We start from the raw sequence: 17,192 nt of genomic DNA on the forward strand, positions 1-17,192 counted from the left end.
TTTTGTGAACTTTATGCAGAATTGACTTGGGAGGCCGGTGTGTGGTGTAGTTGGTTCACATGGTGTAGTAAGATGGAGGGTTTGTTGTCACTGTGTGTTGGGGGGTGGGAGCACAAAAGGAGGCTCAGCTAATCTCAACGTACACATAGTTGTACTTTGACAATAAAGGTTCATTTCATTTCAGACTGAAAGTCTTATCTGAGGTGGCAGATTCAGATTTGCAAACTGATTCACCTCTGCCTCTTGTGTACATCTCTGGACCATCTCTAACGTCAAGTGGCAGTTTCAAAAAGAGAAGATATTTTCATTTAGGGCTTGGTGTAGAGCAAGGGTGTCAAACTCGCAATGTCACATGACGCGTCATGATGTATCATGACTTTTTTGCCATTGCCGGCAATGGGGTGGGCGCAGTTTCGCTATGATGCATCGGGCCCATGGGCAAGCAGTTTGAAACCCCTGGTGTAGAGGAAAAAGAATTAATCCACTCTTCTCCTGAACGGATCCAGGAGAACTCTTGGCTAGTAGAATATTTAAAATGAATATTTAGTGTCAATCTATAATTTCCCATGTTATCTGTCTTTTAATAGCCAGAAAGATATGTGTTGATTATGCCATAGACACTCACATCCAAAAATACTTTTCCCCAAACAGTACCTTGAAACTGATACCATTTTAGATCAACATCTTGCCACTGTCTTGCAGCTGTGCAAGAAGGCATGTATCATGTTTTTAGAAGGTGGAGCATCCACCAGAAGTAATAGCTATCTTTCCCAAGTCAGTGCTGCCCAAATGAATTGGATTACTACGACTGTACTAGCTGGGACAACTGGGCAATCAAACTTTGCCTAGTTTTTATGTCCATGTGTCATTCATAAGAAACAGGTGGAATTTCAGTCACGTTGTCATGACCACGACTTGAATTTTTTAAGCATACTTTGTGGACCCCCTGGTTGGACAGCTAAATACTTATTCAGACATTCTGTTTAAGTTATGAGGAAGAGTTACACACTGTAGCTCAAAAGTGTTTTCATTGACATGCTGCTTTCCTACGATTACATACATACATACATGTAAAGGGCCCTGCAGATTTGACTCTACTAGTGGTTGCCAACTCTAGGGGGTGGTGCTCATTTCCATTTCAAGACCTTTGAGCCAGTGCTGTCCAGAGACATTTCAACTGTCACATGGCCAGCATGACATCACAGAGTGCTGTTACCTTCCCACCAAAGTGGTACCTATTTATCTACTCGCATTTACATGCTTTCAAACTGCTGGGTTGGCAGGAGCTGGAGCAAGGACAGGAGCTCACGCGGTTACGTGGTGCTCGGGTCTCAAACCCGGGCTGCCGGTTTCCCAGCCAACAAGTCCAGTGTCTTAACTACTGAGCCACTGCGCTGCCTATAAGTATAAACAGGATGACTATAAATGTAAACCGAATCCAGCCTTCACACCTAGTGTTGTGATTCCTCGCCAGCCCGTGCATCCAGCAGCTGAGACTGAGGACTCAGAGGAGGAGGAGGGGCCTGGAGTGTCATCAGTCAGAGGGAGGCTCTGAGGAGCTCCAAGACTTACAGTCTGATGAGGAGCCTGGCCCCTCTACTCAGGCTCAGGCTGAGACACAGCTGTGCTGGGAGTCTGAGTTGGACAGTGATGACTCACAGCTGGGTGATATCCGGGATGCTCGTAAATGCCGGCAGGCAAAGAGTGCAGGACAGAGGAATGCAACGGGGTGGCTCCAGAGGCAAAGGAGCAGGCATTAGGAAAGCCACGCCTTAGCTGCATAATAAAAGGGGACATGTGGGAGGTGCTGGTTGACAAAGGCAACCATTCGGGATAAGAATCAAGTTGCGATGAACTGTGTTTGTTTTCCTCAGGTCTGTGAGTAATAAAAGGGGTTTAGGTTTCTCCTGCGATTTCTGCCTGCTTGATTTGAAGAGGGGTTTTTTTCACCTTGTGAACTTAACAAGGAGCTCAGCTAGGCTGGGACAGAACACCTAGTGCTTTTTAGAAAAGGCCTATTCGTGATGAAGAAAGGGAAAATGGAAGAAATAAAAACGGAAATTACCTTTAACAAAAACATAAACGGAGCTGTTCAAGTTTTTTTTGTTCTTGCATATATAGGTTCCTGTGTCTGCTGGTCTTGCTCGAGGCACAAGCACTTCTTTAGTTTTGAAATTCTTCAACGTCACTGATGGGTCAGCACTGTGAAACCGCCACGTCACTGGGCCAACATCAGTACAGGTCAGCTTAAATTCTTCTCCACTATTCACAACCAAAGGAGATCCTGATGGGAAAATGGATGGTGCACCACCTGACAAAAATAGATGACATGATCAATGTTTTGTTATTCCCCAGTGATTTTTTTAAAAAAAGATTGCAGATTTATGTACATTTAATTGGTTAAACATCTTTAAAGATGAGCAAGGAGTAAGGAGTTTGTGCCTGCTGTATTTTCTTGATGGCTCCAATACATGTAGTCCTTGACTTACGACCACAATCGATCCCAATATTTATTTTACTGAGACATTATATTGAGTTTTGCCCCATTTTATGACCTTTCTTGCCGCAATTGTTAAGTGAATCATTGCAGTTGCTAAGTTAGTAACTTGGACCATAAGAAAGGCTGAGCGCCAAAGAATTGAAGCCTTTGAACTATGGTGCTGGAAAAGACTCCTGCGAGTCCCTTGGACTGCAAGGCGATCAAACCGGTCAGTCCTAGAGGAGATCAACCCTGACTGCTCTTTAGAAGGCCAGATCCTGAAGTTGAAACTCAAATACTTTGGCCACCTAATGAGAAGGAAGGACTCACTGGAGAAGAGCCTAATGGTGGGAAAGATGGAGGGCAATAGAAGAAGGGGACGACATAGAATGAGGTGGCTGGATGGAGTCACTGACTCACTGAAGCAGTAGGCGTGAGCTTAAATGGACTCCAGAAGATGGTAGAGGACAGGAAGGCCTGGAGGAACGTTGTCCATAGGGTCGCGATGGGTCGGACACGACTTCGCAACTAACAACAACAAGTTAGTAACAGGGTTATTAAGCGAATCTGGCTTCCCCATTGACTTTGCTTGTGCAAAGGTCTCAAAAGGGGATCCTATGACCCTGGGACATTACAACCGTCATAAATATGAGTCAGTTGCCAAGGGTCTGAATTGTGATCATGTGACCACCCTTACAACAATTGTAAGGGTGAAACACTTTTTTCAGTGCTGTTGTAACTCTGAATGTCCACTAAACAAACTATTGTAAGTCAAGGACTATCTGTATTTTCATCCTAAAGGTAAAGGTAAAGGTTCCCCCGCACATGTGTGCAAGTCGTTTCCGACTCTAGGGGCCGGTGCTCATCTCTGATTCAAAGCCGAAGAGCCAGCGCTTGTCCGAGGACGTCTCCATGGTCATGTGGCCGGCATGACTAGATGCCAAAGGCGCACAGAACGCTATTACCTTCCCACCGTAGTGGTCCCTATTTTTTTACTTGCATTTTTACATGCTTTCAAACTGCTAGGTTGGCAGAAGCTGGGACGAGTAACAGGCGCTCACTCTGTTACGCGGCACTCGGGATTCAACCTGCCAAACCATCTGATCAACAGGCTCAGCGTCCTAACCCACTGAGCCACCGCGTCCCTCCCATTTTCATCCTACTCGCTATTTATTTCAGCCCAAGCTGATCCAAGTCTAGCCGACTTGAAAAAGTACCATGCATCACCAAACAGTCCCCGTTCTCTTTCATGGTTAGGTGTCAAGTTTCCAAGCACGATTTTATTGCTGCAGCAATTATTTGCTTATATCAGCTTGCCAACGAACCGGAGGGGGGCGGGGGGAAAGAATGGAATCCAGACTTCAAAGGTTAAGTGAGAAGACCATGGGACCCAAGGACGCTCATCAGGTGTCTGGCCAGATCCAGAAACATTTTTCTCATAACAATACTTTTCCTTCTAATTGGACAATGTGACCTGATCCAGGGGGAAGAGAGAGAATCCTATGCTTTCACTATACAGGGTTTGGGTGGGGTTTAGCCAGAGCTGGTTTTACTTTCATACGTGGCAAAATGATGTATTCAATAAAGTTTTACATTGGAAACTCTCAAAAGTGTTTGCTTGGTTGGGTTCATCAGTTGGAACCTTGACATTAGATCTCTGAATAGCTGAATCACTTTTTCTCTATCCTGTTCTCTGATTTCCATCCATCCATCCATCAATTCATTTATTCATTCATGTATGGTACACACTCTCATTCATGCATGGCAGACACCTAGCAGAATAACTCCCCCCCCAAGATCCCATTCATTTAGAATGTCATACAATTATTCCCAAACTCAATTTTTGTTCTTCCATTATTTCATTCACTAGAGCACAATATATAATTATTGCTAATCTATGAATTCTTATTTCTATAGGTTCCCCCAAGAACCAAAATGATGCCAATTCATACTGACTAATGTACACGTTAGCTTTTTCGTTCAGAGTTAACACCTTCACTTCCATGCAAATAGCAAAGCAGCTAGCAACGTTTGACCCAAAGTGCAAACTGGTTTTATATCTGCAAACATCATTTAACCTGCTTATGTATTATGTGTTCGTTGTACTTTCTACAAACACCAAACCCCTATCAGCATAAACTCAATTATTATGTAAATCCCAGCTTTCTTGGTTCCAACTGTCTGCGACAAATATTTTTCGAAGTCTAGTTATACCATATTCCTATTTGGTTACAATGAAGACAATAGAGCTGTGGTGGTGAACCTATGGCATGAGTGCCACAGGTGGCACGCAGAGCCCTCTCTGCGGGCACACGTGCCGTCGCCCCAGTCCTAGGCCTTCAGCTGGGTTTTATAAAACCTTTTTGCTTTAGGCCTCCGCCGTGTGTACAAAGAAAAAAGGTTCAATCAATCAATCAATTTTAACTTCTCGCGGGGGAAAAAAATTTCTCGCAAAGTTGGAATTGATTGATTGAATTTTTTAGTCTCACCCAGTCTGCCTTTACCACTGCAGCCACGCCCACCCAAAGGGCCACGCTGACCCAGCACCCGATGATACATAAGTGGGTTTTGGGTTGCGGTTTGGGCACTCGGTCTCTAAAAGGTTTGCCATCACTGCAACAGAGGAACAGCAGCATCCAGTAACTGCTAACCAGTTACTGCCATCCAGTGAAAACAGGTATTTCTCAATGAATAATGGCTTAACTGCTAGCTAGTGTATGATTCACATTGACAAACCAATCTAGTTCAAGTAAACAAACCCAACATTAAAGGAAACACTCTGTTGGCCTTTTATTTCCCTACGAAGACAAGCTGTCATAATGGCACATATGACATTATGTCTTCATTTAGCAGGATAAAATAACATGGGTGGGGGCCAGGCCAAGCAACCTCTCTATTCATTGAGAAGACCACCTTGAAGGGAACACTGTAGAGCAGGGGTGTCAAACTGCCAGCCCACGGGCCAGATGCATCATGCATCAAACCACACCCATCCCAACTCCAGCAATGGGGGCAAAAGTCGCGATACGTCCTGACATGTCACATGATGTAGCGAGTTTGACAACCCTGCTGTAGTGATTCATTTTGGCTTCTGCAACAATATTCAAATGCTCACAACAGCAGGAAGAGAAAGGTTGGCCCAAGCCTCAATGAAAGTCCCTAAGAGAATGCCAACTGGGGGATCAAGTAGCTTTATAAATGGATCTTCACTCAAGTCCAGTAATTTATTTGTCCAACACAGATAGAGCACATCAATTAATTATTCCTTTCCAAAGCTGATTTTTTTTCTTCTCACTATTGGAGACAAAGTCTACAAATGGAATTGGAGAGACAATAACCCGGTCTCGGATGCATTAGCTTACCATCTTAGCAGCTCTTAAATATACAGAAGTATTAAAAGGATGCCAGGTAAATATTTTGGATGGTGGGAAATCCAATAAAAGTAAATTACAGTAGGACTCAGAGGGAGGATCAGATTCTTAAAAGAATCTAATCAACTTAAGTCAATAAAGGGCTTTTCAACTTAACAATCAAGTATGGCAGTATAATATGTTGAGTTTGGAAGGTCAGAATTTAAATTTCAGCAGAGACATGAAATGCGAGAAGACCCATAATGTACCAGGTCCAAATGGAAACATTCCCACTGGCAGAAAAAGATGACAACAGATCACAAGTAGCACCACTTCAGTAGGCAAAAGCAATGTACTGGTGAGTACTTGGGCAAGAATCATTCAGGAAATGCAGTGTGCTATTATTTAATCCATGCAGTATAACATAATAAGAGAGTTGGAAGGGACCTTGGAGGTCATCTAGTCCAACCCCCTGCTAAGGCAGGAAACCCTATACCATTTCAGACAAATGTTTGTCCAATCGATTCTTTAAAACTTTTAGTGTTGGATCACCCATAACTTCTGGAGGCAGGTTGTTCCACTGATTAATTGTTCTAACAGTCAGGAAATTTCTCCTTAGTTGCAGGTTGCTTCTCTCCTTGATTAGTTTCCATCCATTGCTGATTGTCCTGCCTTCAGGTGCTTTGGAGAATAGCTTGACTCCCTCTTCTTTGGGGCAGCCCCTGAGATATTGGAACACTGCTATCATGTCACCCTTAGTCCTTCTCTTCATTAAACTAGACATACCCAATTCCATCAACCGTTCCCTATATGTTTTAGCCTCCAGTCCCCCGATCATCTTTGTTGCTCTTCTCTGTACCCTTTCTAGAGTCTCGACATCTTTTTTACATCGTGGTGACCAAAACTGGATGCAGTATTCCAGGTGTGGCCTTACCAAGGCATTGTAAAGTGGTATTAGTACTTCACGTGATCTTGATTCTATCCCTCTGTTGATACAGCCTAGGACTGTGTTGGCTTTGGCAACTGCAGCACTTTGCTGGCTCGTATTTAAGTGATTGTCCACTAGAACTCCCAATGTCACCCCCTAGTCCAGGGGTCAGCAACCTGAAACAGTGAAAGAGCCACTCGGAACCGGTTCCCTCACAAAAGGAAAAACTGGGAGCCGCAAAAAATGTGTGCGCATGTGCATACATGCGCACATGCGCAGAACAGGGTTTGACTGAAGAGTGGAGCCAAGGTGAGATATGCACCTACCCTGCATATTTGAAGTGATTGGTTGAACTTTTTTAGTCCCACTTTTTTTTTTTTTGGACTGCACATGGCAGAGGACTGGGAGCCGCAGGAGACGGCTGAAAGAGCCGCATGCGGCTCCGGAGCCGCGGGTTGCAGACCTGTGCCCTAGTCCTTCTCTTCATTAAACTAGACATTCCCAATTCCTGCAACCGTTCTTCATATCTTTTAGCCTCCAGTCTCCCAATTATCTTTGTTGCTCTTTTCTGCAGTCTTTCTAGTGTCTCAACATCTGTTTTACATCGTGGTGACCAAAACTGTATGCAGTATTCCAAGTGTGGCCTTACCAAAGCAGTATTAGATAATACAATAAGAAAAAAGATAGAAATATAGCTATTTAGGTTTGTAAGCTAGACAGAGAAGTAGAAAAATACAAGAATCCTGAAGGAAAGCAATGACAGATCATATAATTATTCTAATTTTTATCATCAACCTTAGTGTGTCTAAAAAAGTAAAGACACTCTTGGATCTTGCTTGAAATGCCACCTTCTCAATAACAATATGGAAGTGACTTGCCACTGCATTCTTTCATGAATTTTTTTTTCAACTTTCCAATTTAACCTACAATTATTTTACTATCTTGAGGTCTGCACCAAGTGAGATCCAACTTTCCTCAACCGCCCAGGTACTTCCAGCTGCTGTAACTGACATAAATGCCCCACTGAAATACATTGAAACAAAAATTACTACAAGGTTTTATAGTTTCAAGTTGGTGTCACTCAAGCATCTCTCTCTCTTGCGACTTCTCTATTAATATTTATTTATTTATTTTATTTATATACCGCCCTTCTCCCGAAGGACTCAGGGCGGTGAACAGGGCAATACATGTTAAAAGACAAAATACAAAAATTAAAAGAGATTAAACAAATGCCCACAGCTCTTACAATAGGTTAAAAACACATTAAAAACACATCAAACTTCTTCTAAAGAACTGAGAATAGTTTGCCTGAAAATGTCCCATTCGCTTCTCGATGAAGCTATGCAGGTTGTCCTCAACTTACAACAGTTCACTTAGTGACTATTTGAAGTTACAACGGCACTGAAAAAAGTGACGTGACTTTTCACACTTATGACCGTCGCAGCGCCACCCAAAGCCATGGTGGCGCTAGTGGTTTGCATGCAGTATTGCAGGCTAATTCTGCTGACTGCCGGCTGCCAGCAGTTTGGCAGTTCGATCCTGACTGGCTCAAGGTTGACTCGTCCTTCCGTCCTTCCGTGGTGGGTAAAAAGAGGACCCAGATTATTGGAAGTAATGTGCTGACTCTGTAAACTGCTTAGCGAGGGCTGTAAGGACTGTGAAGCGGTATATAAGTCTAAGTGCTGTTGCTGTTTACATCTGTGCATTGATGACGGTTGCAGGGGTCATTTGATTCCCCTTTTGCAACCTTCTGACAAGCAAAGTCAGGGCAGATTCATTTAACTGTTAGTATTACTAACTGCACCACTGCAGCGATTCACTTAGCAAATGAGGCAGGAAAAGTCATAAAATGGGGCGAAACTCACTTAGCAAATCTCTCACTTAGCAACATAAATTTTGGGCTCAATTGTGATCGTTAAGTTGAGGACTACCTGTACAAACTATTCAGTTCCACTGGATTTTTCATACCCTTTGTGCTGCCACTATTTTAATGCCCCTCTCGGATGTTATCGTATAAAGCAGGGGTCCCCAACCAGTACTGGACCAGTACTGGGCCGTGGCAGGTCAGCAACCGGTCCGCACAAACAAGCTAAGCCCCATCCTTGGGATGCAGGCAGCACACAAAACCATGCATCCTCCAGTCCATGGACAAATCTTTCTCCACAGAACCGGTTCCTGGTGCCCAAAAGGTTGAGGACCTTTGGCATAGAGTCCATTTTGTTTTGCTTTTCTTGGGAAGAGTTATACTACTATGCAGTGCTTTTTTTGTAAAAGAAAAAGGTGCCGGAACTCCGTTCTGAGCGTTCTATGACAAAAAAAGCCCTGCTACTATGCTTTGACCTTGGTGTATGCAGAGGCTGCAATAAAAGAAATAAATGGGTGAAGTACCACACTATTTTCTCCTATTTCTGCATATTATTATACCTGATACTTTAAAAAGTCACGTGGAACCAGAGTCTCCTTTTACTGTCTGACTTTTAAATCACACATTCAGAGGCTATTGTTTTGTTGACAACAAATCCTCTCCTTCAAGTTAAAGTGTATTTCTAACAAGGTGCTCGATATAAACACTTTCTCCTAGCAATCGTGAATGGCAAGACTGGGCTTTGTGTCTGCTACTAATCACAAATACATTTATACTGCCTGGGGGGTGGGGGAACCAAAAGAAATACTTTTAAACAACTTAAACCGCTTTAAAAGAAATACTTTTAAACAACTTAAATACTATGAAAATTGCCCAGTTGAAACAGATTCCTGCGATGTGTGATTTAACAGGAAAACTATATGCTATATATGCAACATGCTACTTTAAGCAACTCCAAAAAAAAAAAAAGAAAATCAGAAAGGAATTAATTCCTGTTTTTACTCTGTCCTGAATTAGCAGAATCAGCCCTCGGCAGAAATGCAGTCACCGTTCAAAGTTACAATGGCACTGAAAAAAGTGACACTTCCGACCTTTGTAGCATCCCCATGATCAAGTGAATAAAATTCAGAGGCTTGGCAACTGGCTTGTACATATGACTGTTGCTGGATCCCGAGGTCATGTGATCGCCTTTTGCAACTTTTTGGCGAGCAAAATCAATGGGAAAGCCAGATTCATTTAACAATCGTGTTACTTAACAACTACAGTGATTCACTTAACAACTGTGACGAGAGGTCACAAAATGGGGCAAAATTCCCTCAAAAAATGTCCCATGTCATGTGTCAGAGCATGCACAGTCTTATTGCGCTGAGATAACACAGGAGTAAACACAGTAAACAGTGGTTTGTATTAAATGGTGGTTTATCTTACACTATCTACAATATCATACACCAGGAACAATATACATACATGTGCTAACACAACAGGATCCAACAAACCACAATTACAGTAGGAAACGGAAGAGAGAGAACACATCAGCAGAGCCTTCCCTTTATACAAAGGCTCTTAAAGAGACACAAACCCTGCTGAGTCATTCTCATCATTACATTACATCTTACATTATATAAGCTGGTTAGCTGTTAAATCAATACCTTGACATAACAAAATCTGGGGCTCAATTGTGGTCATAAGTTGAGGACTACCTGAACTAGTGTTGATATCCAGATTTCACCTGATATTTGTGGAAGTGGACCACAAAATATAGACTTCCCTCTCCCCCCCCCGCTTTAAGCATTTTTCAACTTTCTGCTAAGGGCTGCACAGCACCAGGGTGGCTAGATTTGCAGGGATGAACAACTTCCATTGATTTAAAAACTACATCATGCTTGATGTAGCATGATGACAATTAAATTTTGGCTCACTGGATACAATTTAAAGATGATTTGATAGTCTCTGAATCAAATTGATTTTCTGAATTTTTAATTTGGATCAAATCACGTCTAAAATATCCAATCATTAGATGGCCTTATGTGCATTTGCACAACGTTTTTTTCTCGTATCTGAATTTAATCACTGTAATTATCCGAAACAAAATCTAAACTGAACTGATTTGCAAATCCAAATCAATTTGAATTGGGCCCAATGTAATCAATGGTGAAAAAAAGTAAACTTCTACATTTAGGCAAGAAAAAACAAATGCACAGGTATAGTATAACTGGTAACTGGCTCAATAATAGTAATTGTGAGAGGGAACTTGGGAGTCCTAGTGGACAATCACTTAAATATGAGCCAACAAAGTGCTGCAGTTGCCAAAGCCAACACAGTCCTAGGCTGTATCAACAGAGGAATAGAATCAAGATCACGTGGATTGTTAATACCATGTTACAATGCCTTGGTAAGGCCGCACGTTGAATACTGCATCCAGTTTCGGTCACCACGATGTAAAAAAGATGTTGAGACTCTAGAAAGAGTACAGAGAAGAGCAACAAAGATGATCAGGGGACTGGAGGCTAAAACATATAGGGAACAGTTGATGGAATTGGGTATGTCTAGTTTAATGAAGAGAAGGACTAAGGGTGATATGATAGCAGCCTTCCAATATCTCAGGGGCTGCCCCAAAGAAGAGGGAGTCAAGCTATCCTCCAAAGCACCTGAAGGCAGGAGAAGAAGCAATGGATGGAAACTAATCAAGGAGAGAAGCAACCTAGAACTAAGGAGAAATTTCCTGACAGTGAGAACAATTAACCAGTGGAAAAACCTGCCCCCAGAAGTGGTGAATGCTCCAACACTGGAAGAGACTGGAACCATTTGTCTGAAACAGTATAGGTTCTCCTGCCTGAGCAGGGGGTTGGACTAGAAGACCTCCAAGGTCCCTTCCAGCTGTGTTATTCTGTGCATCCCAATGACTACTGTCTAGTTTTAAACTTCTCTCTCTCTCTCTCTCTCTCTCTCTCTCTCTCTCTCTCTCTCTCTCTCTCTCTCTCTCTCTCTCTCTCTCTCTCTCTCTCTGTGTGTGTGTGTGTGTGTGTGTGTGTGTGTGTGTGAGAGAGAGAGAACTAGTTTGTTCAATTGTGATGGAGCAAGAGACATACCAGAGATATATTCATTTACGCAACAATGCTACTAGAAGGAGTGGACTTACAACTAATTCAATGATATCTAAATTTAGAAGACTGTGTTTACCTGCCGTGAGACCGCATGCGTCTATAACTTACTACGTTAGCCCCATCACAGATTGCCTTTATTTTTCATTATATTTCATTATATTTCTATGACACAGTATAATATGCCCTAATAAGCAGGCATATACATAGAATGAAGGCTACTGCTAAGTTTGTAAGCCGCCCTGAGTCTTCAGAGAAGGGCGGGATATAAATGGAATTAAATAATAATAATAATAATAATAATAATAATAATAATAATAATAATAATAATAATAATAATATACATTTCTATTGATAATGGTATTATTATTATTATTATTATTATTATTATTATTATTATTATTATTATTATTATTATTTGGAAGGGACCTTGGAGGTCATCTAGTCCAACTACTCAGGCAGGAAACCTTATACCATTTCAGACAAATGGCTGTCCAGTCTCTTCTTAAAAACTACCACTGTTAGAGCATTCACAGCTTCTGGAGGCAGGTTGTTCCACTGGTTAATTGTTCTAACTGTCAGGAAGTTTCTCCTTAGTTCCAGGTTGCTTCTCTCCTTGATTAGTTTCCATCCGTTGCTTCTTGTCCTGCTTTCAGGTGCTTTGGAGAATAGATTGACTCCCTCTTCTTTGGGGCAGCCCTGAGATACTGGAACACTGCTATCATGTCCCCCCTCACCCTTCTCTTCATTAAACAAGAGACATACCCAATTCCAGCAATCGTTCTTCATATGTTTTATCCTCTACTCCCCTGTTCCTCTTTGTTGCTCTATAATGTATCAACCAAAGGTGCAACAAATGTTACAGTGATTTTGCATATATTGTAGATTTGTAGATTTCTAAACTTGAGCCTCTGTCTAGTTGAGTTATGTGCTATAGGCAACTTAACTGTGTACTGTGAGCTCAGAAGTTTTTATTTTATTTTTCTTTTAAGAAGAGCCAGAGTGTTGATGGCTTAATTTTTGGTCATGTCCAAGTCCTTGGTTGTATGAGAACAAATGCTGGGCTCCACTTAATTCATTTTAGTGTTGAGTGTAAATTTTCGACATTATTTTCAGAAACGGTCAAGACTGTTCATAATTCATTCCCCGCCTTACTACACGCTTGCAAGTTCTGGTGATCCTCCCTTTCTTCTTGCTGACTGGAAAGATAAGACTTGGAGTTTGTTGTGAGTGAGAAAACATAATCTATGGATCAAATAACACCAGGACTTCCACTAAACTAGCATTTTCAGTTGCTCCTGAATGCCACCTCTTGGCGTGGTTCTCCTTTCCTCTGCAGTTGTCTTGCACCTGGGCTACAGGTGCATTTTGCAGATGACTAACCAAACACAATGTTATCAGACAGTGATTATCACCCCTATTTTTCTCTTGGGCCAATGTAGGGCACTCTGAAGATCTGGGCTTTGATAGTCCTTCATACATTCTCAGTCCTGATGAAGGGGGACAGGAAAGACCACAATACCTCTTCAATGCTTATTGGGACATACACTCTACAAAGTCTTCCCTGAGAACAAAGCGCTCTGTTGCTATAGTAAATAAATCAGGTAAATTAGCCCTCACAACTGCTGCTCCAAACTATCCTAACATTTGCAAATCAATACTGCTTTCTTTCTTGGGCAACTCTTAAGCAGGAAGAAGATAAAGAGACAGGATCAACAAAAGCTCCCTTGTTTACCAAATGGGGATGTTTACACCATTTGTGAAGTTAACAGTGATCATAACTTCCGCCCACCCTGTTCTTTTAATGAATCCCTTTATCTTTAAAACCCTGAAGCAGAAACCACGATATACCAACTACAAAGAGCTGAAGAGAGAATTGGAAAATCGCCATCTTTTAGATTCTGCCAACCAAGCTAAATGAAAATGAAGAGAACCTAAAGTGAAATCATCTTTTTGAGATCTGCTTTTTTCAGCCCTCCTAATGTATTGGATTGAGTTCTCATCATCCTAAAAGTCTAGACCAAAATGCCTGTCCGGTGTGCCTTTGGTATGCTGTTTAGATGGTGCCATAAGTCAGGGCTTTTCAACCTTTTCACCCATTGTACCACTTTTAGGATATGGCAACATCCGAGGACCACCAGTTGCCTAGCAAGGTGTCAAAAACTGGATGACCACAAAAAAAAAGGAAAAAAGTGATGAAGTACAGGTAGTCCTTGACTTACAACAGTTCGCTTAGTGAGTGTTCGAAGTTACAATGGCACTGAAAAAAGTGCCCCCCCAAGCCACAGCCGAGCAAGACACCTGCCTGCCCGCCCGGCGGCGCTCATCCTCCTGTCCAAGGTTTTCATTGTTGTGAGCATTTCTGTTGAGGATTGGCAGCGGGGATGGGGTGGGGGGTGTTTGGTTTTTATTTCCCCCCCCCTCCTGGGTGCTTGCAGCAGGTTTTGGTCACTTCACATGACCCTGGGACACTGTGACCGTCATCAATATGAATCAGTTGCCAAGCATCTGAATGTAAATCACAAGACCCTGGAGATGCTGCAACATTCCAGCTGATCGGCGCTTCTTCTGGGCTCAGCAGAAGTGCCGGGATCAGTGCCGAACTCCAGCTGGAGCCTGGCGCTGATCCTGGTGCTTCCGCTGAGCCGTGACAGCCCTGCAGCTCCAGCCGTCTCTCGCTCAGACTTGTGTGGTGCTGCCACTGGTTCAAGCTCATTCCCCTCCCCCGCTACCACTTTTCTAGGATGGTCACGTACCACCTGCCAGGTGCCAATGTACCGCAGGTGGTACCCGTACCACCGCTTGAAAAGCCCTGGCATAAGAGACTTTCCAGTAGAGATACAGGAGGAACAGGAGGCAGGCAGGAACAAACAGCATGAAGAGAGGTAAAAGGCTAGATAGCCAAAAATGCTACAGAACAGAATGCAAAGTTCAGTAAGCAAATATATTGGGGCTTTTGCTTTTTTTTCTATTTATTATAATCTTTACTGGACATTCTGATTAACATTTCTTTATTCCCTACCTTTTTTTTTTAGGAAGCGCTTTTCAAAGTCCTTTTTTTCAATTTGGCTTTTATTTATTTCAATGAAAGCACCAACAAGAAACCTGGAATCCATACCGCATTTTGCCAGCAATGCTGCCGTTTCAATCCCAGTCACTTAAAAAAAACATGGAAGCAAAATGAACTGCAGCTTTTTTAGTAATATGAATGCTAATTATTTCAAGGGCTGGCAGCAATTTAATCAAGATATTGAAGTTTCATTAAAGATATTCCGATAGTGTCCTAGATAAAGCCTTTATAAGAAGGAAAAACAGCAATAACCACATAATTATTCTACTGTTGCTATTTCGCTATCTCTTCATTTTTTTTCTCGTCCCGTGGCAGTATCTCATTTTGAGAAAAACACGACAATGAATAATACATGCAGATTACAATAATCTACACAGCTAAATTGGGGACAAAAGAATACTAATATTGTATCTTAAGTAAAATTGACAATGGGTGGCCTCAGAAGAGGCAACTATATCACTCAGTAAAAATTCAGAAGTGGCAGAACTATTAGGGCTGAACGGTGCTTCAGATTCAATTCCTGACAGTGCAAGGGGCCGTGAACATAAGACCCATCAGTAGCACCTTAGAATTGAGCAAATACGATCCTGGGGAAAAAGATACAGCTGCTCAAAACAGCTGTAAACAAGTGCTACGGTGGTACTGCCATACACCTGGAAGCATTGCATTGGAAATTCTTCCAAGGCACTTCATGGACCCAGGAGTCTTTCCAGAGCTGTAGTTTTCAAATCTTGAGATACCCAAGAATCCTTTCTTAATGTGAACCATCAGTGAGGGACCACTAATGGGGATAGTCCTTTGAGTTACAACCATTCCTTAAGTGACCATTCGAAGTTACCACGACACTGGAAAAAAGTGACTTTGTCAACTCATAAAAGAGCCAAGGTTCCGCACACCTGACTTAAGCCTCTCCTAACTCACAAATATTTTAGGTTTCCTCACATGTATTAAGAACTCTCCTGCTTCTTCGAAGGCCAGATCCTGAAGTTGAAACTACTTTGGCCACCTAATGAGAAGGAAGGACTCACTGGAGAAGAGCCTAATGCTGGGAAAGATTGAGGGCAAGAGAAGAAGGGGATGGCAGAGAATGAGGTGGCTGGATGGAGTCACTGAAGCAGGAGGCGTGAGCCTAAATGGACTCCAGAAGATGGTAGAGGACAGGAAGGCCTGGAGGAACGTGGTCCATGGGGTCGCGATGGGTCGGACACGACTTTGCAACTCACAACAACAACAATAGATGTTCAATAGTGTTTAAATCAGAGGACTTAAAGAGCCTTTTCAAAATCTTTGTTTTTCTTTACTGTATGTATTTCATGGTTGAGTTAGATGTTTCCAATTGTCTTGCTGAAATATCAAACCACCTCAATGCTTTCTTCACCGAAGTGGTACTTTTATTTATAGTAGGCAAAGGTACAGTGCTGGCTTCAATTTCATTAGAGGTTCACCAAAACATACAATCTAAGTAGGGATGCTTTAGTGTTATGCATGCAGCTGAACTATATGCATGGTTTAACATGGTTTCATGGTTATTATTTAACTTAAGAAAACATTATTTTTTCAAAGACATATATTCAAGCGGGAGGTACATTTAAAAATGCATAATGCTTTTTTATTCTGCTATTATGCAATCTATTTCAGCAGATTTTGAAACTAGCCTTTTTTTTAAAAAAAAATTGTAATATTTACAACCCAAACTGAAACATGGAACCTGGTGTGGCTGGTTTCAAGTTTTGAAAGCCTATTTACTGAGAAATAAGCACACCAAAGATGAATTTCACGTCCTTCGATATGAAAGCATCTATAAACAGTTTAAGACTAATTCATAACATTAAAAATAGGCTGTTGCAAGCTAATCTATCAAAGTGTAAAAAATAGTTTGAGTTCATAGTTTAAGTTGCAGAATGAAGATAACCTGCTTTTCACTGGTCTTCTCACTGACACAATTAACGAAGGAGTAGATATTGCGCCAATCTATAAAGCACTTGCCCATGGTTCAGGAGCCACTTTTTTCCCACCCCCATTTTCCTTGGAATGGCAACAGCCAGAAACTTTCTGTGTCTGTGAAGAGCAACCAAAGGAAACATAATTAATTGAAATAGTATTTCAGCCAACCCTTTGAGCACATTTCTCCGTGAGGTGTCTCCTCATCTGATCTGCCTTTGTCACATAGTCAAAGGCTCTATCTACTCTTATGTTGGGAAACCATGAAAAGGTAGTTCATGGGTCATTCCCAACTTCATTGCACATCTCCAAGTTGCAAAACTACTTCATATAATATATATATTGTGGGCCGTTTCCTAGACACAAACTAGAATAAATCTGGAGATCTCCAGAGACGAGTAGCTTACTTGAAGCACCAGGATCAAGTGGGCTTTGGCAGAGAATGGCAGCGACAAAAAG

At 42.0% G+C, this 17,192-nt stretch overlaps 1 protein-coding gene across 1 annotated transcript in view; it reads right to left on the bottom strand.

The window, feature by feature from the left end:
* The window catches only part of KIT (KIT proto-oncogene, receptor tyrosine kinase), a 135,484-nt gene that overhangs the window by 88,173 nt on the left and 30,119 nt on the right, over positions 1–17,192 (bottom strand). The window contains exon 2 of the mRNA XM_081332976.1: positions 2,066–2,311. Coding sequence (XP_081189102.1) covers positions 2,066–2,311 — 246 coding nt within the window. The remainder of the gene's footprint in view (positions 1–2,065; positions 2,312–17,192) is intronic.

Source organism: Vipera berus (genome assembly GCF_964194415.1).
Source record: "Vipera berus genome assembly, chromosome: 7".
Taxonomy (NCBI): Eukaryota; Metazoa; Chordata; class Lepidosauria; order Squamata; family Viperidae; genus Vipera; species Vipera berus.